At 36.5% G+C, this 23,183-nt stretch overlaps 3 protein-coding genes across 3 annotated transcripts; 2 read left to right on the top strand and 1 right to left on the bottom strand.

The window, feature by feature from the left end:
• tomm5 (translocase of outer mitochondrial membrane 5 homolog (yeast)) lies at positions 1-1,208 on the top strand. The gene is made up of 2 exons (XM_077247810.1): positions 1-229; positions 553-1,208. Exons 1-2 carry the CDS (start codon positions 109-111, stop codon positions 585-587), a joined length of 156 nt encoding a protein of 51 aa, XP_077103925.1. The 5' UTR covers positions 1-108; the 3' UTR covers positions 588-1,208.
• Positions 1,184-4,556, bottom strand: grhpra (glyoxylate reductase/hydroxypyruvate reductase a). The gene is made up of 9 exons (XM_077247805.1): positions 4,285-4,556; positions 3,938-4,068; positions 3,774-3,846; positions 3,537-3,653; positions 3,057-3,145; positions 2,610-2,711; positions 1,914-2,049; positions 1,658-1,788; positions 1,184-1,572 (listed from the first exon to the last, which is right to left on the bottom strand). The coding sequence occupies exons 1-9, from the start codon at positions 4,365-4,367 to the stop codon at positions 1,451-1,453; spliced, it is 984 nt and encodes a 327-aa protein (XP_077103920.1). The 5' UTR covers positions 4,368-4,556; the 3' UTR covers positions 1,184-1,450.
• Positions 4,543-22,648, top strand: slc30a9 (solute carrier family 30 member 9). Its single transcript, XM_077247195.1, has 34 exons — positions 4,543-4,657; positions 4,804-4,915; positions 5,035-5,085; positions 5,178-5,290; positions 5,404-5,481; positions 6,596-6,651; positions 7,990-8,058; positions 8,209-8,404; positions 8,578-8,716; positions 8,922-9,104; positions 9,189-9,310; positions 9,923-10,033; positions 10,170-10,268; positions 10,359-10,413; positions 10,517-10,770; positions 11,882-12,013; positions 12,737-12,887; positions 13,007-13,198; positions 13,473-13,520; positions 13,627-13,726; positions 13,873-13,965; positions 14,536-14,618; positions 14,719-14,777; positions 14,993-15,060; positions 15,861-15,963; positions 16,133-16,188; positions 16,277-16,412; positions 16,786-16,825; positions 16,917-16,988; positions 17,102-17,209; positions 18,461-18,626; positions 19,209-19,338; positions 19,536-19,649; positions 21,179-22,648. The coding sequence occupies exons 1-34, from the start codon at positions 4,637-4,639 to the stop codon at positions 21,221-21,223; spliced, it is 3,555 nt and encodes a 1,184-aa protein (XP_077103310.1). The 5' UTR covers positions 4,543-4,636; the 3' UTR covers positions 21,224-22,648.
• The last annotated feature ends 535 nt before the right edge of the window (positions 22,649-23,183 follow it).

Genomic DNA, 23,183 nt, shown 5'->3' with positions numbered 1-23,183 from the left:
TAGCAGCAGATCCGATGTGACGTATTTCCTTTTTCGCATGCCTCTTGGATTGAATGTGGCTTGGAGCTATCATTTGAGTCACATATAATCTTTTATACCAGCTTTAACATGTTTAAAATCGAGGGACTTGGGCCGAAGATGGACCCGGAGGAGATGAAGAAGAAAATGCGCGAGGATGTCATCACGTCTGTTCGGAACTTTCTGATTTATGTTGCGCTTCTGCGACTCAGTGAGTAACGTTATCAAGGCGCTTCTTGCATGTATTTGGTGAGATCAGATGTGCATGTGTGATCGTGATAAAACTGAAATTGTTCGTTTCTTTTTACTGAGTTTCTCGAGGCACCGTTTGAGACGTTCTGGTTGATGATCTATTCCGCACACTATCAATTTTATGTGGTCACTATATGAATGATAGAGGTCACCTTTTACGTATATAATTAGCAGTGTGTAACGTACAGTTAGAAGAACTGATTAAACTCTGAATCAAGTCGAGCAACGTCTCTTCATGTCGATCAAAAGGTTCATGTTAATAATTGGCTTTTTGTTTTTCAGCACCCTATGTTTTGAAGAAGCTTGACAGCATATGAAACGTCACCATGGACGGAAACATTCCCTGTACAGATGAGCATGCAGGACCTGGACGATGCTGTACAGTCACTTACAACGGCAGTTACAGTTCAATGATGAGATGCTGTAACTTCATGTTGTCATTTATTCAATTATTATTTTTACTGGTTGCAATTGAGTACTGAAATTTGTTCTCATCCAATCTCAATTGCAAACAAGAGATGTCTACCAGAATGTTGTCATGTTCACTAAGGTCTAAGCAATAAATCTAACATCAGTTATTCCATTTGACAAGAGCTGTTGAAACTTGAACTTGGATCATAAAGCAGAAATTTATACAATTTGCTTCAATATAAATAAATAAAACTCCCTGTGGTTCATTTAGATTAATTCTTACACACGTAACAGAAGTGTTTCGAGGGTAAAAACTGAACATGCATTATAAATTTAATTGAAAATGTATAATTATGTAATAACTAACTATGTCATTCACATTGTATTCAATTTCTGATGTTTAGAAAAAGTGACTCAGCTACTTGAAATGTGCTTCTCCATGAGATGCCAAATACAGGAATTTCGATAAATCTATTATTGTTGCATAATAAACACCATATAATTCATTAAATGTTTTTAATCAACAATTTGGAGGGTATTAATGCCATTTGAGTTGTGTTGAATGACTTAAAATATGAAATTTCACAGCAGAACAAATGAGCAAGATAAACATATCAAAGCATGTTATTCCAGTTATAATAGAGATTATCCAATGAAATAATTCTAATGTGTTTGATCCCCTCTAATCTCATAATTAATGTAGTGCATTTAATGGTTAGATCATGTCACAGTACTGACTTTTTTCTGTAAGTATAAGGCACAAGCAAGACTACATTTTCAGCTCACTAGGCATTTCAGAGCCTGTAAGGCCTGCCAGCAAGTTGTTTGCAGTGAGTTCACTCATGACTCCACGTGTGGAGTAGATAGCGCTTCCGACATGAGGGAGGACCACTGTAAAACGGAATAAAACCAAGTTAGATAAGGGTTGTTGTTGTTTTTTCAACAATGCTATGATTTACTGAGATTTAAAGCTCACCACAGTTTTTAAGGGTCAGAAGTGGGTGGGTGGTGGGCAGAGGTTCAGGGGTTGTGACGTCAAGCCCCGCTGCTGCAATCTGACCACTGTTGAGGGCTTCAAACAAGTGCTCTTGATTCACAACTGCCCCTCTAGAGAAGGGAGATAAGGTTTTTTTTTTTCAGTCTAGTTCGGATTTTTTTTTTGAGGGGGAGGTTATAGCAATAAAGAATCAAACAAGTTCCACTGGTGCTCTGCTTTCACTAGTGAGGTATACCTGCTGGTATTGATAAAGATTGATGTTTTCTTCATCTTGCTGAAGAAGGTTTTGTCACAAAGGCCCTGAGTGTCAGGAGTCAAAGAACAGGACACCACCACAAAATCACTCTCACTCACCAGAGTGTCTAATGGCACTGCGAGAGAGAGGTGAAGATGAGACAAGAGGCCATGATACAATCTGCATATCCCTTCTAAATAACCTTAATTCGTAGCATCTGGTGTAGCATCTGGACCAGTCAGACACACAATTATTCATTATAGTTAATTATTAATCCAGCAAACCCCCTCGCCCAACAAGCAATTGCAACTTCAACCCCGTCAACTCTCAGAACCATCAAGACTTTCATCCGGACGCACGTTCAATGGCTAAGGCATAGCAAGTATCATAAAATTAACTAAATAAACAGAGGTTTAGTGTAAGCGGTAGACCCCTTATTAACAAAGAGTTATTTTTCAGTGGCCATGAAAAATATCATTCCTGAGAGTTGATAGATGATCAACACTGAGTGTTCGCTGGTCAAACAGATTAATTGTAATCTGTTGTAAACAAGTTGTAATATTAATTCAGATGCATTAAGTTAATTCTATTAACTGACCAAAATATTTATAATGAATTATACCAAGTTATGATTTTCCCTTTTGAGCTAATTTGCTACAATGGAGTGGCATGAAGCAATTTCTTTTCTTTTCCTACCATATTCCCCATCAACCTCCTGGGCCTGAGGTTTGGGTTGTCTGCCTGTGTACAGCAGTCTCCTCACACCGAACGGCTTCAGTCGCCTTGCAATGGCCAAACCTACAAATCACAGATTAAACAGAAAATCTATCAAGCCCAATAGACAGAATGCTTTTCATTTGTGAAAAATTATTTCTCTCTATAATGATATTATTCGATAAAAAAGGTCTAAAGTGTTCACCTTCATCGTTTTAACAACATTAATTGGGCAATGTCTTCAATTACCCTGAGAGATTACACTACATATGGTAACAAGGTTACCCATGTTAAGTGGCTTGTTTGCACTATAAATGTCTTGATTTTGTCACTGAAATCAAACAACAGATGGTGTATGTAACAGAGCAGATGCATTTGTAGTTTATTTATGGTACTGAAGGGAGGAAAAATGTATCCTTCATCCCGCACCTATGCGGCCCAATCCAATCACCCCAACAGTGCTGCCCGAAAGACCATAACCACACAGCCACAGAGGCTTCCATGTACTCCAGCCACCACTGAGAGAGATGGGGGAAATATGAATATTCAATTAATATAATAATAGAAAAATTAGATATATGTAATGAATTATTACTGCCTGTTTTGGATTCCAAGATTTTAAATAAAGTCACCATAGGAGTTATTTGAAATGATGTATCAGTGCAAATCCCTTTTTTTATTTGTCAATGTATTTATGTTCCCTCATAATCTTTAATCTAAATAACTTCCCCCTCCTTCTTGCATCTCTTCTCTAAAGACTTGTTAACTGGCATGAGAATGGGACAACCTGTCACTCACATGAAATCACAGGGGGGAAAAAACACAACAATCCAATCAATTCTTGATGAGCAAAATCATGACCCACAATACATATGTCATATGATGTTGTAGAAAATGTGTCTAACTTACTTTTTCACTTCTTCTACACCCTCTGGAAGACGTCGGGCAGTGGCCAAGAGCAGAGCCACTGTAAGCTCAGCAGTAGCATCCGTCAAAACATCAGGAGTGTAGCCTACTCTTATCCCTCTGGGAAGAGGAAAGAGAGTATATGCGTTAAAATTGTATGAACATTCTTACTGATCAATCATAATCAATCCCCTGTGTCATCTTGTCACTTTCTGGGCTTTACAAAAAACACAAACTCACCGTTTCTTTATCTCATCTATAGCAAGGTGGTCAAATCCAACAGAGAGAGTGCTGATCACTTTCAAGTTGGGTCCTAAGCATATTTAATATACGTGTTATCAATATTACCTAATCAGTATCTTCACCTGCAGTGGTTCTACAGCTTAAACAGAGGTTTGCCTTACCAGCCGCATCCAAGACCTCAGTATCAATTTTGTCTGAGAGTAAACAGAGAATCCCGTGAGCACCTGCCACCCCCTTCAGAAGTTCTGCCCGGGGCACAGGCTCATCAGAGTCCCACACTGACAAATTACACCTGCACAAAACGGGAAACAAAAGAGGCATCTGAATCAAGGAAAAACAGACCTCCACAGATCCTTGAGGTTCACATGCTGCCAATGAACACGTAGTTTTGACACAAGCTACAGTACATCCTCTCATTAACACTCCACAGAGAGCATCTCAGATATTTTATACATGCAAATTTTACATATATCCCATGCATACTCCAAAACAATATAAAGTTTCTTACAGGCCGGCTTTTTGGAGTATGTTTATGCCCTCCTGGGGAATGCGTCTCGTGACGAACACTTTAAGAATTTGCTGTGCGCTCATCCTGCACAATTAAAAGTTAAACGGGTGGAATAATCAGATATATATTTCACTTCGAAACTGGTAACAACAGAAATCCAGACCAGACTTCCCTATATTAACAGTGACTGGCTACAAAGGTGGGAAGCACTAAAAGAACGCGACAGTGAGCTAGAGTCTCGTTCAGCAGGCTTTAGCGCCATCTAGTGGAGCGGATGGACAACGCAACTGCGGTTGCTTGCTTGCTTTTCTGAGGGACTTTCATTCGGATGAAAGTTTGATAGGATTTGAAAATGTACTGCAAATTGCGACAGGTACATTTAACGTGGTAATTCTTAATGTGAAAAACGTTTGTTTGTTTTGCTGGAAATGTATTTTACTCGTAGGTGTCACGTTTTGTTTTGCCGTGTTTATGTTTTGCGGCTATGTGTTGGGCTTGTTTAATTTAAAAATTCTGCAGGTTTCGAGGTGTTTATTGACTTTAGTTCATCGCGAGTGTGGTGAGTGTAAACGGACAGGAGGTCTGATGGTTGTCACGAAGGCGCTCTGTGAATCTCTGGCAATTTTAACCGGTAAAAAAAACTAAAGTCATTCTGATTTATTAAACAAATTTCATTTTGTAAGCTTGATAAATGAGTTTAATGATTTGTATTGATGTTTCATTCATCGTGGCAATCATTGTCTTTTACAGTATCTGCTGCTGGAGCTTGGTGTAGCAAAGTTTCTACGTCTGCTTTGCAGGGTGAGTGTGTAACGTTACTGGGCCTTTACACTGATAATTGTACTTGTGAATAGGTTCAGATTCACGCTGGTTCTTCCGTTTTCCCTATTTAGAGGCTGTGGAAAGACTTTCTTTACAGGTCCCACCTTGTGAGTGTGTTCATCAAGAAGAGCTTCAGAGGTTTACTGACAATTTTGGGTCTTTGTTTTTCACCTATTCTTTTCATGTAAGTGCTTCCTTACTGAATAATCTATCAAGAAATTTGTATTTGCTAAAATAAATTTGGCTTTAATTCTCATACTATAGTAATACTGTGTTTACTTTTTCCATGTTGGAAAGGCTTCTTGTCAGTCCGTGGAGGAAGAACAGGCAAATATCCAAACATTTCTGCATAGACTCAGTCTTGTTCATGCGCAGGTGAGACCAGTGGTGTTCATTTGATACCTGCCTATTTCAAACTAATCTAACAAGATCGATCATATCCCACAATTACATTGAAATAAACCAAAACATTCACCATTAAAGGATTAGTTGACTTAAGAATTAAAATTTCTTGATAATTTACTCACCCCCACCTCATCCAAGATGTTCATGTCTTTCTTTCTTCAGACGAAAAGAAATGAAGGTTTTTGAGGAAAACATTCCAGGATTTTCTTCATGAACTTCAACGGTTATCAACTGTTTGAAGGTCCAAATTGCCGTTTCAATGCAGCTTCAAAGGGCTCTACACGATCCCAGCCGAGGAATAAGGGTCTTATCTAGCAAAAAGATAGGTCATTTTCTAAAAATATATATATATATATATATATATATATATACATACTTTTTAACCACAAATGCTCGTCTTGCCCTAGCTCTGCGATGCGCCACGCATTACCTAATCATGTTGAAAGGTCACGCGTGTTCCGGTTCAAAAAGATAGGATTCTCGAAAAATTCTCATTTTCTCCTCCAACTTCAAATCGGCCGACATCGTTGTTTCACCTTTTATTTACTTATTCATTTTGTAAATGGCATTTGACTTAGTCTTTGCACGTTTGCTTTATATCTGAAAGTACAAAGCGACAGTACACGCTTCGCGTGACCTTTCAACATAATTACGTAATACGTGGCGCATCGCAGAGCTAGTGCAAGATGAGCATTTGTGGTTAAAAAGTATATAAATGTTTATTTATTTTTATTAGAGAATGACAGATCGTTTCACTAGATAAGACCCGCATTATTCCTCGGCTGGGATCGTGTAGAGCTCTTTGAAGCTGCATAAAAACTGCAATTTGGACTATGGTAGTACCCCATTAAAGTCCATTATGTCGAGAAAAATCCTGGAATGTTTTCCTTAATTTCTTTTCGACTGAAGAAAAAAAGACGTGAACATCTTGGCTGACGTGGGGGTGAGTACATTTTCAGAATATTCTAATTCTGAGGTGAACTAATTCTTTAAGATAAATTTATGTTTTATAAATGTGTATCTGTGATAATAATATTGCATATTTCAAATTTTTAATTAAACATTTTATGTTTTTACGTTTTAGGTGGAAATCATCTTTGAGATTAGGACAGATTCAACAACACACAAGCAAATGTTCAGGTTATCTGATCAAATATATTCACTACCGTTCAAAAGTTTGGGATCAGTAAGATTTTAATTTTTTAATTTTTTTTACCTTTATTAAAGGGTTAGTTCACCCAAAAAGGAAAATTCTGTCAGTATTTACTCTCCCTCATGTTGTTCCAAACCCGTAAGAGTTCCTTTCATCTTCGGAACATGAATTAAGATTTTTTTGATGAAATCTGAGAGCTGGCTCACTCTTTCATAGGCTGCAAGCTAATTGATATCTGCCAGCCCAGAAAAATTAGTAAAGACATCGTTAAAATAGTCCAAGTGACTACAGTGGCTCAACCTTAAGTTTATCAGGTGACGAGAATACTTTTTTGTGCGCAAAAAACAAACAAAAATAACGACTTTATTCAACTATTCATTTTCTTCTGTGTGGACCTCTGATGCAAGTTCACGTCGTGTAACAGCGCAGTGCTTCTGGGTTGTACGTCAGAACGTAGGCTCACTATTGGCCGACGCTGGTCATGTGTTTGATGCATGTGATGCTAGCCAATAGTGAGCCTACGTTCTGACGTACAACCCAGAAGCACTGCGCTGTTACACGACGTGAACTTGCATCAGAGGTCCACACAGAAGAAAATGAATAGTTGAATAAAGTCGTTATTTTTATTTATTTTTTGCTAGCAGCTTATGGAGGAGTGAGCCAGCTCTCAGATTTCATAAAAAAATCTTAATTTGTGTTCGGAAGATGAACACAAGTGTTACGGGGTAGGAACGACATGAGGGTGAGTAATTACTGAGATAATTTTCATTTTTGGGTGAACTATCCCTTTAAACAAGGATTCATTAAATTGATAAAAACCGTAAAGCCATTTTAATCTTTTTTCATGTTTCTAAATACCATTCTTTTTAACTTTCTATTCTCTTAAAAATACTTTAAAAAGTATCACGGTTTCCACAAAAATAGTGAGCAGCACAAGCATCTTCAACATTGATAATGATAATAAATGTTTCTTGAGCATCAAATCAGTATATTAGAATGATTTCTGAAGGATCATGTGACACTGAAGACTGGAGTAATGATGCTGAAAATTCAGCTTTACCATCACAGGATAAAATTACATTTTAAAATATATTATAGAAATGGTTCTTTTAACTTTTACACAATATTACTGTTAACTGTCATTGTGATCAAGCCAAATAAGACACTTCTTTCAAATCTTACGAACCCCAAATATTTTGTTTTTATTTTTTTGTTGCTTTTACTCATCTCTGTATTGATGTCCTACTGGTCTACTGATTAAGCCTTCTCATTATTATTTAAAAAAATATATTTGTGTGTAATAATGTTTATTTTTTCTTTTATAGTGGAGAGAAAGGAAGTAAAGTTTCAGTGATGGATCACAGCATTCTTATGGACACTGCCGCATACGGACAGTCAGTTGCTGCAAATTTGTATTAAACAGAACAACTTGGTGTCAAGCAGAATCAACACACCTGATTGGGCATTCGGTTTTAACATCCTGAATATCTGTCTTTACTTGCATTTTTTTCTTCACACTTTGCTTCTGTAATTTTATTATGAAGGAGTCCATTCTCTGTGCGGTGTTTCCCGTCCTGTCCACAAATGCACCCAGTATTGGGAGACGCACTGAGTTGTGTGCTCCCTACTGACATAATAGAGGCTGGACTGTGTGGAGAAATGAGCATGGTTACCATGGCAACACTTGCACCCTGTATGGAGCAGTATTCCAACTGGCCCACTCGGCTCTCATGCATACGGATATCCTTCATGATGTTCACATAATAATCGTTATTATTATTTGAGCATGCATATGATTTTAGGCTACTTGCCTTACAAATATGCTTGGTCTTTTTTGGTAAAAAAAATATTGTGACTGATGCATTATTCATATTAATGAACAAAAGAGATATTTTCCTTGACATTCTTCTCACATGCTAGTGTACAGTCCATGTGGGATGCCTCTAATGCAAAAAACACAGATGCGTTTCCTCCAGAGTTTGGCTACTTCACTCTCCTGGGCAGATCTCGGCCTTTCTAAAGTCTGCTGCATGGAAGCACAAAACATCCAGGGTAAATGACAGGATTAAACGGGAATAAATTGGGGAAACTGAGAGCCAATTCGCTCACTGAGCTGTAATTTTATGGATGGCAGCCTTGCTGCAAAGCATAAAGGGCACTGTGCTACAAATCACCATTGGCTTTGAGGCTAAAGTTGTTCAGACGGTTATCCAGCATGTGTATATATATTATTTAATTCTGGCTTTTCCCTTTATAGGCTGTCTGTGTTCTGATGTAGAATTCTCTGTTGAAACTGACTACAGTGAGGAAACAAGATGTAGTAATGCTGTACAGCAGAACATTGAGCCAGAATGGAGCGGTGCTGTAGAACAGACTCTGACTGTCTTCATTTTCACTCAGTACACTGACCCCTTCCGCTCCCAGATCACTGACTTTATAAGTGAGTTCCATTTGCCTGCTCTATCACGCAGACATCTTAAGGTTTTAATATTTTCTGCTGAAGTTCTGCTTTTAAATGTGTTAGGCAGTGAGGAGGTTTTTGAGGGAGACTTGGATGCTGTTCTTTTGTACAACGGAGATCAAGTGAGGGCGACTCTACAGTCTACCATGAAAAAAGCGCTGAAAGGATTCCAGCAGAGACGCATTGTAAGATTTGTCTGCATGGAGTTTACGTACACTACAGTTCAAAAGTTTAGGTCAGTAATATAAATATATATTTTTCGAAAGAAATAGTTCACATGTGCAAGGACACATTACATTGGTCAAAGGTGACTTTAAAGACATTTATAGTGTTACAAAATATTTCTGTTTCATATAAAGGCTTAAATGTTCATCAGAGAATCTTGAAAAAATGTATCACTGTTTTCACAAAAAATAATAAGCAGCACAATTGTTCAACATTGATAATAATAAGAAAATGTTTCTTGTGCAACAAAACAGTATATTAGAATATTTTCCAAAGGATCATGTGACTGAAGACTTTTGTAATGACTCCTGAAAATTCAGCTTTGCCATCACAGGAATAAATTACATTTTAAAATATATTAAAACAGTTATTTTAAATTGTAATCATTTTTCACAATGGTACAGTTTTTACTGCATTTTCCTTCAAATACATGCAGCCTTGGTGAGTATAAGAGACTTTCGTACTGACCGTAAATTTTGAACAGTGTTGTACATGGAAACATTTTGACACTTTAGCCATTAGTCATTGTTTAAACACGACTGAACCATACATATTTTCTGTGTGTACTTCAGGCCAGGCAGAGGTTGGATTCTGCCAAATCCATTGTCTTGAGATCAGTGAACAGTGTAATTGCCAGCAGCAGCAGTGGAGAATTTCGAAGAGCCTGTTTTGATAGCATGAGGGTATAATATATGGCTATAATTTATACTGGTTCCCAAAACACCCTATTTTATGTGTCATTTCACTTATTATTTTTAAGAACAGTGCTTTATTGCTTGTGAAAGTTGTTTAAAATGTTTCGAACTGGGTTTGTTTTAGGTCAAGAGCTCCTGCGAGTTACATGCATCGCTACAACAGTCGCTTCAAAGCATTGTGGAGGGGCGCTTTGCTCAAAAGCGCATGTGTAACAATGACATGGTGCTTTTGCAAACCTTGTTTCAAACTATTTCATTTCTGCATTCGTGACTTTGCCTTCTTTATGAATGTTTGTGATTTTAAACTCCTCAGAAGGTGGTGGAGGCTGTTAGCCCTGAACAAAGTAGTCTTGAAAGCTGGGAGGAAGGTAAGTTTTAATGAATGAGTTTAATAGCACCACAGAAATCATTAATAGGGTTGGTCGAGATGTTTTGATTTTTGAAAGATGTTGATTCATCCTTTATTTTCAGCATTTGAAAATCCACCAGAACGGCCTTCTAAGAAGGTTCACTGTGACCATGAGTCCTTCAGCTTTATCCCTAACAAGAGGCAATGCTCAGAGCCGTTCTCTGAGAATTCAGACGCCTTTGTGAACAGTGTCTTTGAGGCAGCAAACATTCATAGAAGTCCCCTATCCCCTATACAGCATCCACAAAGTCAGCTTACTGGAATAATCGTAAACATACCCTCAGCGCTGAGCCTGGCTAAACTAAATAATGAACAGGTGGATAATTATTGTAAATACTGCATGCTGCTTATTCAATCTGATATGTAGCCCAGAACTCAATCACAAAAGATGTGTATACTGTGCATATCCTAATTGTTTTGTTTTCTCCCTTTGTAAAGGTGGAGAAGCAGTGGCTTCAAGAGCTTGAAAACTTTTCTGAATGGGACTGAGAAAAAACAATTGAGATCAACAATTGTTGTTGCTTTGTTCACATCATCAAAACATATGTTGAAACAATTGATTTTTTTTTATCTTTGTATATCCTACTACTATGTATGTTTAAGATAGAAGTCTTTGTTGTAATTTGTAATTTAATAGTATTTTATCTGTTATTTTTGTATGCTACATTAAACATCTACTGTTTTTAACGAATATATCCTAAATGCTTGTTAAATGTAATATATATATATATATATATATATATATATATATATATACACACTGTAAAAAGTGATCAGTTGACTTACCTTTAAAAGTGAGAAAACCTGTTACCTTAAAATTACTTAGTAAATAAATGTGACTTCCTGCGTAATTGAAAAAAAAAACATTTATGTGGAATTGTCAGGTCAATTGTCAACTTAATTTTTACGTGAGCATAAGAGACTTCTTTTAAAAACACTAAAAATAAAAATCCTACCGATCCCAAACTATATATATATACTGTATATAAATACCGGTCAAAAGTTTGGAAACTACTATTTTTAATGTTTTTAAAAGAAGTCTCATGCTCATCAAATCTGCATTTATTTTATCAAAAATACAGACAAAAAAAATACAGACTGTTGTATTGTAAAATATTTTTTTAAATAATGTTCTATTTTAATATACTTTAAAATATAATTTATTTTTTGTGATGCAAAGCTGAATTTTCATCAGCCATTACTCCAGTATTCAGTTTCACATGAACATGATCCTTCAGAAATCATTCTAATATGATTTGATACACAGTTATTGTTACTGTTGGAAACAGTTGTACTAATTTAATAGAACGTGACCAATTTTGAAACCATAAAGATATATAGTTTTGAATTTCTTGACAACCGCTCTCAAGTGAGGAGCTCCTCCATTAGTAGACCGCTCTGCTAGACTGCAGACACAGTGGAAATAACGCTCTCTCGTTCAATCACTCAGGATCTCGCGAGCTCTCCGTCTTCACTGCTTTCAGTGTTGTGCTGTTGCTTTTCGTTATGGACTGTTGAGTCGAACACCACAAATAAATAATGGACTGAACTTCATAAAGGTAAAGCATGCCTAACGGAGTGTTATTTATTTCCGCTTCTGTGTGTAATATGTATGTAATTGTAAATACAACAATAGCATCTTGCTAAGCTGTAGCTGTCAGGCTAGGCTAACTTAACTGAAAGACACCGGCTGCAGTCAGATTCAGTTAGCAGTGTGTTGTTTACTGAGCGGCAGTCTTCACTTAATCTGATAGAAATTAAAGCAGTCGCACGTTTAGACATCTGCTGCTTGACTCAGGGACGGGATATATAGCCGGGTAAGTTACTGATATCACTGTGGGGTAATTCTAAGCTTATGCTGATCTGATAAAGCATGTAAGTGTTTAACTTATACTGTCGGAACTGGGTTAAAAATATCGTCCTAACTTTACTGAATTGAAAAGATATTTATGTAACTGTTCAGAGCGGTTCTCTTGGATCCCTCTGTCACATTTATCTAATTAGCTGATTTAGTGTTTAAGAATAGATAGACGGATAGATAGCTGTCACTATGATTGTGGACATCATTCATTTCTACTAGTTAATTTAATATCCAGTGTAATGTGTTGCATTTTGTGCATAGAGATCTGACAAATGTCATGTGGTTGTACACATGATGTTACTTTAATTGGCTTAATCTGATGTTTTTAGACCAGTGCACACTCCCTTTTTACCATTGATATGCTTCATTGTTGTATTCAGGGACATTAATTTACTAACATAAATATATTGTAAATGTCCAGCAGGATTCAGTGTGTGTGTCTTCTGGACTTGCCACAGACAGGATGTTCCCCTGCCTGGCCCATAGACCATGGAAAGTCCTCTGCCGGGTCTACCTGCAACAACGAGCCCCTCTTTCTCAGAGACCTTTCAAAATAGCTAAGAAATGTTTTGGTAAGTAAGGTGTTGTGACTTGCGTGTATCTTCTCATTTAACATCGGTTTCAATTAGATACAATAATCCTAGACTAGAGTCAGATATTGTTGTGATTACACAACTGTGATTCTCAATAGGTTGGCAAAGTGGAGGAGGGGTGCACAAACTCTGGTTTAGCTTCCCTGATTCCAGAGTCACTTCCTTAACATGGACACAGGTCCAGAACTGTTCCACATCAAGCAGTGGTAAAGACGGATCTCCAGCAGGCCCTGTTGAGCCAAAACCCACTGAGAAAGCACAAGCTGCACAACCCTCTGCAAAACTAGCTGGTAATGAACAGTGATTCCACATTATCTAATGTTTGTTCATAGGCAGTTGAATGGTGTCTAAAATTAGCTCTTTTTTTTTTTTTCACACACACACACGTTTGTGTGTGTGAGAGTTTTGTGGGGTTTTTTTTGGACCTCTGCTTTTTTATCTGGTATTGTCTTTGCCCTTTTTCGGTGCTAAAGTAAGCTCTGGAAAGGGAATATAATATATGTGTGGTAATTATGATTTATCATAACTGTTTTTATTCATTAGTTTATCTTTTTTGCATTTGAGATTCCAAACCTCAAGGTCTGACGAAAGCGGAGAGCATTCAAGTGAAAGGTAGTTCAGTCTTGTTTTATTCACAGAAAATCCAATCAGAATGGATATTCTGATTGGCATTAATCTATTTATTTTAACTATCATTGTATATTTCTTGTGTTTTCAGTACGGGCTGTCCTGAAAAAAAGGGAATATGGCATCAAATACACCCAGAATAATTTCATCACTGCGGTTAGAGCTATGAATGAGTTCTGCCTCAAACCCAGGTACCTTTATCAAGTGGAACTTTTGTAGTTTGCAGTTTGCTGCCCTTCCACCATGTTTACGTGTGTGTGTGTGTGTGTGTGTGTGTGTGTGTGTGTGTGTGTGTGTGTGTGTGTGTGTGTGTGTGTGTGTGTGTGTGTGTTTAAAGTGACCTTGAGCAGCTTAGGAAAATCCGCCGACGTAGTCCCCATGATGACACAGAAGCATTCACCGTCTTCCTGCGATCAGATGTGGAGGCAAAGTTTGTACAACTGTCTTACACTACCATTCAAAAGTTTGGGGTCAGTAAGATTTTTTTTTTTAAGTAATTAATACTTTTGTTCAGCAAAGACTATGCTATTCTATTTACACCAAATAAATGCTCTTCTTTTGAACTTTTGAAAAAATAAATTTCACGGTTCAAATATTCAGCAACAAAACTGTTTTTCAACGTTGATGCTAATAAGAAATGTTTCTTGAGCTGCAAATTAGCATATTAGAATGATTTCTGAAGGATCATGTGACACTGAAGACTGGAGTAATGATGCTGAAAATTCAGTTTTGGCATGACAGGAATAAATTACTTTTAATATATAATAAAACATTTATTTTAAATTGTAATAAGATTTCACAATATTACTGTTTTTACTGTATTTCGATCAAATAATTGCAGCCTTGATGAGTATAAGAGATTTCTGTAAAAACAGTAAAAAGTCATACTGACCCCAAATGTTTTTACCAGTAATTTATATTCTATTAGGCATCAGGTGAAAGTATCTAAAAATCATACGTCAGAGAGATCAATACGCATATTTTTGCTTTTCTTATTTAGAGCGCTGGATGTATGGGGAAGTCAAGAGGCACTCACTCGAGAGAGGAATCTCAGGAAAGAAGTGGAAAAGGAGTACCAAGAAAGTATGTCATTTTCTCATCTCTCACTACATGATTTGCATTCTGCGGTTTTCATGTCATCTGCTGACTTAATAACCATTTGTATTTATCTTTCTCATTCAAGACACATTTAGAAATCAGCAGCTGTTGAAGGAATACAAAGACTTCTGGGGAAACACAAAGGTATGAACAAGGTCAAACCTGTCACTATCATTTTTGTATTTAGTTACCATTTCCTGGGTGTAACCAGTCCCTGGTTCTGTCCCTTTCTTGGTGCTTTTTCATATTTGCCTTGTATGGTCATGCTGCTCTTATTTAATCTCAAAGCAGTGAATATGATGTGTGTACATTGTGCTTTCAGCTAACTATGTTTTTGATATTGTGTGTGTCTCCTATAGCCTCGGTCTAGGAAGAGAGCTACATTTCTAGAAGGGCCGGGAAAAGTGGTGATGGTAGCTATATGCATGTAAGCTTAAGTTTGTGTTACACCACCATCAATATAGAAAAAAAAAACCAGAAAATGAATGATTTCTATGCATAAAGGAGAAGCCAATCCAATGCTCAATATCTATTAGATTAAGAATATTGAGTTATAGGGCATGTGCTCTCACGTGAGCTTTAACACACTCTGTGTTGTCTTTCAAACAACCAGATCTGTGTCTAGTTAATTATACAAGAAGTCAAATTATGTGTTGCTCGTGGAATCAGTTACATTAAGCCATTTTAGTGTTTTCTGTGAACTTTGTAATGCAATTAATTTATGTGTACACTACCGTTCAAAATGTTGTTTAATGGTTTTATGATTTATGCAGCAATTAGTATCCTCAATTTCCCAAAATTATTAAAAAGTGTCACTAAAAGGAAAGGTGATGTGACAGTGGTAATAGTTTATTTGATCAAAAATACAGAAAAATTTAAAAAAAAATATTCCTGTGATGATATAACAGAATTTTCAACATCATTACTCCAGAATTCAGTGTCACATGATGCTTGAATATTAATATTCAATAATACACATGAATATTATTATTATTATCAATGTTGACTACAGTTGTGCTGCTTAATATTTTTGTGGAAACTGATTAAAAAACATCACAATTCTTTGATGAATAGAAATTTTGAAAGATCCGTGTTTATTTGAATTATAACATTTTTGTAACAATGTAAAAGTCTGTCACTTTTGATCAGTTTAATGCATAAATAAACGTTTGAATACATGCATCAAGTGGAGATCTAAATGTCTAATTTCACTTTTGTAATCTGCAGAAATGGCCTGAATTTTTTCTTCAAGCTGTTGGCATGGGTTTATACAGGATCTGCCAGTATGTTTTCAGAAGCCATCCACTCGCTGGCTGATACCTGCAATCAGGTGAGGTGGAATTCATGTTCGTCTTATCACCTTTGACCTCCATGATATTGCTACAAAGGATTATGTATAATTTAAAAATAAATTAGAGACATATATACATGTTCCTTCTTTTAATTAATGTTCCTTCTTTTAATTAATGTTCCTTCTTAAACTCTTAAATCTCTCACAGGCTCTTCTTGCAATAGGCATCAGTCAATCTGTCCGGAACCCAGATGCCATCCATCCGTATGTACAGCTTATGCATTCTGATCCTTCCATGTTGACCTCCATATCCACTGTTCATGTCTAAGCCTACTGTCCTTTCTTAATAAAGGTACGGCTTCTCAAACATGCGTTACATCGCCTCTCTCATCAGCGGAGTGGGCATCTTCATGATGGGTGCTGGCTTGTCCTGGTATCACGGCATTATGGGACTCCTGCACCCTCAGCCAATAGAATCACTGCTCTGGGTTAGTAGCGTTCAGTTAGAACTTGTAGGTGTGCATTTATTTGATCGAAAACAGTAAAATCAGCAATATATTTTTAGTGTTTTTATTATTTGGAAATATCTTTGTATCTATTTTTAATATACTATCTCTATTATTTTTGTGGAAACCCTGAAACATTAATTTTAGTTTTTTTTGACGAATAGCAAGTCAAAAAGAACAGCATTTATTTAAAATAGAAATCTTTTGTAACATTATGGATGTATTTACTGTTACTTTTGATCAATTTAATGTGTCCTTGCTGAATTGAAATGGAATTAAAAAAACGTATTGACCTCAAACTCTTGAACAGTAGGGTATATAGCTGTTTGTCAAAGAATTCTTTATTTTTTTGTAGGCATACTGTATTTTAGCAGGATCTCTGGTGTCTGAAGGAGGTGAGATGTGGTGGTTTCTTGCATATTTTCATTAGCATTCACAAAGGTTTGACTGTCACTAATATCATCTATCTGCTGATTTTCCATAAAGCTACACTATTAGTGGCCATTAATGAGATCAAGAAGAGCGCACGTAAACAAAGCTTGTCCTTTTATGAGTACGGTATGTACCTTTAGTTAACTCTTCCGTTAGCCTGAATATTAATTGACTATTATAGCTTTGACACAGTTTGGAGCTGATCAGTTTGATAGTTTTTGTTTGTTTGTGGACAACAGTGATGCAAAGTCGAGACCCCAGCACTAACGTGGTCCTGTTGGAAGACGCTGCCGCTGTGCTCGGAGTGACGCTGGCAGCTGGATGTATGGGACTCACGTCTCTTACAGGTAAAAATAAACCAAGAGTAATACGTGACTTTTGAATTCAGGAAAGTAAGCGTCATCGTACCAAACCCCCCTGTTTCATGCTAACTGTCATTCTTTCCTTTTTCTATGGTCTCAACCACAGGGTCAAGTTTAATAAGCGTATTGGATTGAGCTTTATAACCTTGTAAGAGCAGTTGATGTTCTTTTTTAAGCATTGTAAAATCCACCTCTCTAAACGCACTACTGTGCTCTCACAAAGTCAACATCTACGGATGCCCAGAAGCTAGTTCCTCTTGCCCTGTGGTTTTCATGGCTTTGTGGGAAATTTGTGTAAAGATCTGGAAATTACTCTATTCAGTAAACCTCCTTTCATGCTTGAGAACAGCCCTGATGGCAGTTTCAGCTCATTTTATTATCTGGTGCTTTACTACAGTATGTTATTGAAGTTTAACCAACCATGAAACTAACAGAAGTGTTATTTTACATAGCAGAGCTTAAAAAGAAAAATGGCACTTTCGTTTCTACCACTAGAGGTCTCTATTGTGCTGTTAAAGACTATTGCGTCCCATTTCACATTTACTATAGTTCAAAGGTTTGAGATCTTTTACTTTTTTTTAAAATAAATTTTATAATAAGAGTCTTATGAATGCCGAATCAATATTTATTTGATCAAAAATACAGTAAATGCTGTTAAATTGAGAGATACTATAAATGTAATGTAAAGCTGAATTTTTTACAGCCAGGATGCTCAAAAAACATTTGAAAATTAAACCGTTGTACTGATTTTTTTTTTTTTGTGGAAGCCATGTTATTTTTTTCCCCAAACTTTTGAATGGTAGTGTACTTCTGCATACTAAAGAATTTACTTTGCTGTTGATGATACATAATTTTGAGAAAAATGTTTACGACAGGATGACATTTAATGTGTCAATGTTAGCATCTAGCCAAATGGATAACCTCAAGATTCATTATAGTAATCATTATTATCTGCTGTTGCCATTGCAGCTAATACACAGTTTAAAAATGGGGGGAAAAATTCCAACTTTTCCATAATGCAGTGGTCTGTGGGTAATATATCTTATTCATAGTAGATGCTGTATTACTTTGACAGTATGTCAACAGCGCCTTTGGGTTTTACTAATACTAGTCTCACATCCTATTTTCTGATGGATAGTACATGACTTGTAATGCAGCTCATCTCCATATTTGCCACTGTTTCATTACCTGCATTTCTTCTGCATTGATCCACTCTCTCTTTCTCCCTCTACATAGGTAGCCCTTACTATGACAGTCTTGGTTCACTGGGTGTGGGCACCCTGTTAGGAACCGTGTCTGCGTTCCTCATTTACACTAACACAGAGGCTCTGCTGGGTCGCTCCATCAAGGCTGAGCATGTGCAGAAGCTCACAGAGTTATTGGAAAACGACCCTGTTGTCAGGTCAGTCCTCTGTCCACTGCATGTGTCCTCTATGTGTACCTGCAGTCTGCAGGAGAAGAGCTTAATCAGCAAACAAGCTGCCATCTTAGCGATCATAACAGTACTTTCATTTCGGCATGAAATGGAAGCTGCAATAGTCGTTTGTTCACTATTGTGATGTCTATTCAAACAAGAAAAAAGTAATCCGGGTCATGATTTTGTCCATCGGGAACTGATTGGACGGTTGTGGTTTGCTTGAAGTCATCTCATGTGAGTGACAGGTTGTCCTGCTTTTGTGTCAGGAAACATGTCGTCAGAAGAAAAGAGATCTCACTGCATGTGGGAGAGGAAGTTATTTTGATTTAAGATTACAACATTAATTAAAAAAAATGATGTGCACAAATAAATCATTTATAATGAACACTCCATTATTCCATTAAAAAAGGACTTTAACGCAGAAGCAACCTGCTTCAAATGCTTTTCAGATTCAGGCAAGCATGACATTCTAAAATATAAGCTTGCTTGGGCAGATTTACATCAGTGTACGTTCTTCTTGCTTGAAATTAGATTTGATGTCCTCAATGCAGGTCATTTTGTCTCCAGGGCAATTCATGATGTCAAAGCCACAGATATGGGGCTGAGCAAAGTGCGCTTCAAGGCAGAGGTGGACTTTGATGGGCGGGTGGTGACACGCTCATACCTGGAGAGGCAAGACATTGAACAGATCCTGAACGTACGTGCTGAGAGACAAGGCTTCTGATCTGATGCAGATCATCTGACATGACTAGTGTTTGTTTGAGGTCTATCTATGGTTGCGTAGAAGTTACAGTTACAGCAGTTTTAACAATTAATGGTAGTTTATTGCTTAAGAATCTATTTTTGTGACCTCTGCACATTAATTGTACAATCATGTGTTTGTTTGGCCTGCAGGAAATTCAGCAGGTGAAGACACCAGAGGAGCTGGAGAACTTTATGCTGAAGCACGGGGAGAACATTATTGACACATTAGGAGCAGAGGTGGACCGTCTGGAGAAAGAACTTAAGGTATCTGATGAGACTATTGTTCAAAATATCTGTATCTCCATCCTGACTCTCTTTCAGTAATAGTGACCACCATGACTCTCATCAGACATGCATGATGTATGGTTGGCTGTTAGAATAAAGTCAGCACTCTCACCACACTCATGATGCACCATAGTTCCAGCAACACATAAAGCAAACCCCTTCAGCTGTTAGCCACGGCTGTTCAAATAAATCAAAGTTTCACTCTCCAGTTTTTTATTTTGGAATAGAAAAATCTGATTTGATGTTTCACAGAAAGCGTCACTGTAATTTACTTTTTACATTGATGATATCTTGGCAGACAATGGATGTATGTGGAATATTTCTTTTTGCTTTTGAATGCATTTATAATTTTTTCTGATATTGTTAGAATTAACAAAAAGATGTATTTCTAAACCATACACTACCATTCAAAAGTTAGAGGTTGATCAGAATTTTTTTTATGTTTTTGAAAGACGTTTCTTATGCTGTATTTATTTGTTCAATAATACAGTAAAAACAGTTATATTGGGAAATATTATTACAATTTAAAATTACTGTTTTAATTATTCTTTAAAGGGACGATGTGTAGTTTTTTAGGTATTTTATTATCTAAAATCAATATTTTTATTCATAAATATGTCCTCAATGGTGTACAAATACCTCTGCCAATTATCTGACTTATCCTCGTAAACGAAGAATTTATTATCTTTATATACATGTGACGGGTAGGTCCATGTCGTTCCGCCATCTTGAAAAACTATAATAGCAGAGAGGGTCAAAAAGTACTAGGCCAACGCATTTCCACAACGCTTTTTCGTTCAGAGCCAGCGACACGTCACTGAAAGCAGCAGAAACGGAGGAGCAGAGCAGTGAGGTGCTTGTCACGGCCCCGGCAAGTTTAAAAGGCTGCATTTCACTGTTATTATTCATACTGTAACATTCGTGTGTTCGTTGTGTCAAGTTGCAGTTTGTTTGAAATAACAAACCTGTTCACCTAAAGGAACACTCGACGAAGTGCTGTTAGAAGACATCCTGACATAGTTTTTTGTTACATAACAGCTACTGTAGATGCAACACGCATTTGAAAAAGCAAGGCGCTGGAGAGCACAATTCGTTTGAATGCATAATACAATTTCATCGCTAGATGGGAGAAATTCCTACACAATGTCCCTTTAATTAGAATTTTCAGCATCATTACTCCAGTCTAGTGTCACATGATCCTTTAGAAATCATTCTAATATCTTTATTGCTATCAACACTGAAAGGATGAATAGAAAATTTAAAAAGAACAACATTTATTTGACCTGGAGCATTTTTGTATCAATGTAAATGTCTTCACTGTCACTTTTGATTAATTTAATGGATCCTTGCTGAACAAAAGTATTCATTTCTTAATAAAAAAAAAAAGTATTACTGACCCTAAACTTTTGGACAGTAGTGTATGTGATGGATCGAATGTATTTTAGAACAAGTTATTACTTGTTTTGTCTTTATTTTTCCTCGACTGACCTGTTCTGTATCTTCGACAGCAACGTAATCCTGAGGTGCGGCATGTGGATCTGGAGATTTTATAATGTCATGATATGGGGATCAGGATGAAGTGGAAGGAGAACTAATCTAATCTTAAGCAACCTCCCATCCCGTTCTCTCCAAAAAAGCAGCTGAGGTCTTATGTTACACCTATCCCACATCACCAAAGCACTAACCTGTACATGGTTTCAGTAGCTTGTTAAAATAGCAACACCTTAGCCAATACAAAGAGAACTCCAACTGGATGGAGACATGGCCAATAAACAGTCATTGGATTACGGGTCTAGATGGTAGTTCGTACCACCAGAACCTTAAAATCATGTCCATGAATTATAAAAGGACCACTGTCTTATTTCATTTTACACTTTGCAAGCAAAGCAGCATAAACACTCATATTTCACTAGAGTTCTCGCATTAACACCAAACTATTGGTGAAAAGGATTTCTCTAGAAATAGTTCACATAAAGGGTAAATTGTCTATTCTGCTATTCTGTTACTCTATTGCTTTCTGGATTCCCAGAGATGATGGCATGTTCAAGCAATGGCATTGTCATTGAATGAAAAGAGCTAATTTGTTGAATGTTTGTGAGTAAGTTACAAAAAGGATAAACCGTAATTGTAATCTAGTGGGGGGGAAAATCAGTTTAAATTGTTTAAACAGTTTAAAAAACTTTAGACTATTTTGTAATTTCCACTATTTAAAAAAGATTTAAATTGTACTAATAACAGATTTAAAAATGTGTATTCTAAACTATATTGATATATTATATCCATATTTATCAGTAATGACAGAACTATAGAATCAAATTGGGATCTATCGCCCACCTCAGGCATCTCTGATGAAGACTGCTCTGATCTTCACATCCTTCCTATGCTAATGTCCTTATGCTGCTTTTGGGACATTGTTTAAGCTGTAATTCCGTGGGAATGAATGAAGAAAGCCTTTTTTAGAAGATCGCAAAGACCGATCCATGTTTCTAAAGTCACTAAAATACATTCTGGGTGTGCATTGATGATTTGTCACCTAGTTTGTGAACACTATGGGCCATATTTTTTTCCATTCTAAATAATTATTGATTGTGAAAATACAACACTGGTTTTAATATCTGAAAAAGAAGCATTCAACCCATTGAAATACACTCATTACACGTGCAAACAATACATTTTGCGGTAGTTATGTGCTCTCTTGTGCTGAAGTCTAACCTGTATACGGTTTTTAAACATTGTAATGTGATCAGAGCTTTGAAACTTTCTCAGCTTCCCTTAGGGAACAGTCAGACACATTTCTATATATAATGCATTTTGGATGAACAACCTTCAAGGTTAGAAAGTTGACATTTGTTTTTGGAAAAAGCTATAAGACTATATATATTTTAAATATGTTGATTTGACTGTGCTATTTGATTTGATCTTTGAGCTGTTTGGGGCTACAGAAGAAAATTGATCAATAAATTGCAGTTAATTTATTATCACTGAATAGTTGTCCTTTTTTATGCACTGTTGTGCACCAGTCTGGGGTAAGATGTTTCTTTTTATGAAAGGAATTCATACTTTTTTGTTCAGAAAGGATGCAGTGAATTGATCAAAATGACATTAAAGGCATAATGTTTAAAAAGATTTCTGTTTCAAATAATCGTTTGTTTTGGATTTTCCTTCACAGAATTAATGACATTTTAAAATATATAATATCTATTTTAATATGGATTAAAAATACTTTCATGTAAGCTATAATTTAACATTTCTCTTAAAAAACACAGTCATTGGCCAGCAGACATCAATATTCCTGTACATGTTGATTGTGTTTTTATGAAAATAACATTGGCACTGTAACCTTCGATTACAAAGGCGTTTCTAAAAAATAATGGAACCATATTGATTTGCACGCCTCAAATGTAGCATCATATAGGATGCCATGGTCCATGGCAACCGTGATTTCAGTTTGCGTTGCACAGGATTCATCTAAGCAGCAGAGACGTTGTACATGGCTATGTGTCAAATTATAGT

This window comes from Siphateles boraxobius, unplaced genomic scaffold, assembly GCF_051911475.1.
Source record: "Siphateles boraxobius isolate OS27281-9 unplaced genomic scaffold, OSU_SipBor_1 3, whole genome shotgun sequence".
Lineage (NCBI taxonomy): Eukaryota > Metazoa > Chordata > Actinopteri > Cypriniformes > Leuciscidae > Siphateles > Siphateles boraxobius.
Note: the sequence above shows the minus strand (reverse complement) of the source record. Positions and strands in the feature narration are given on the sequence as shown.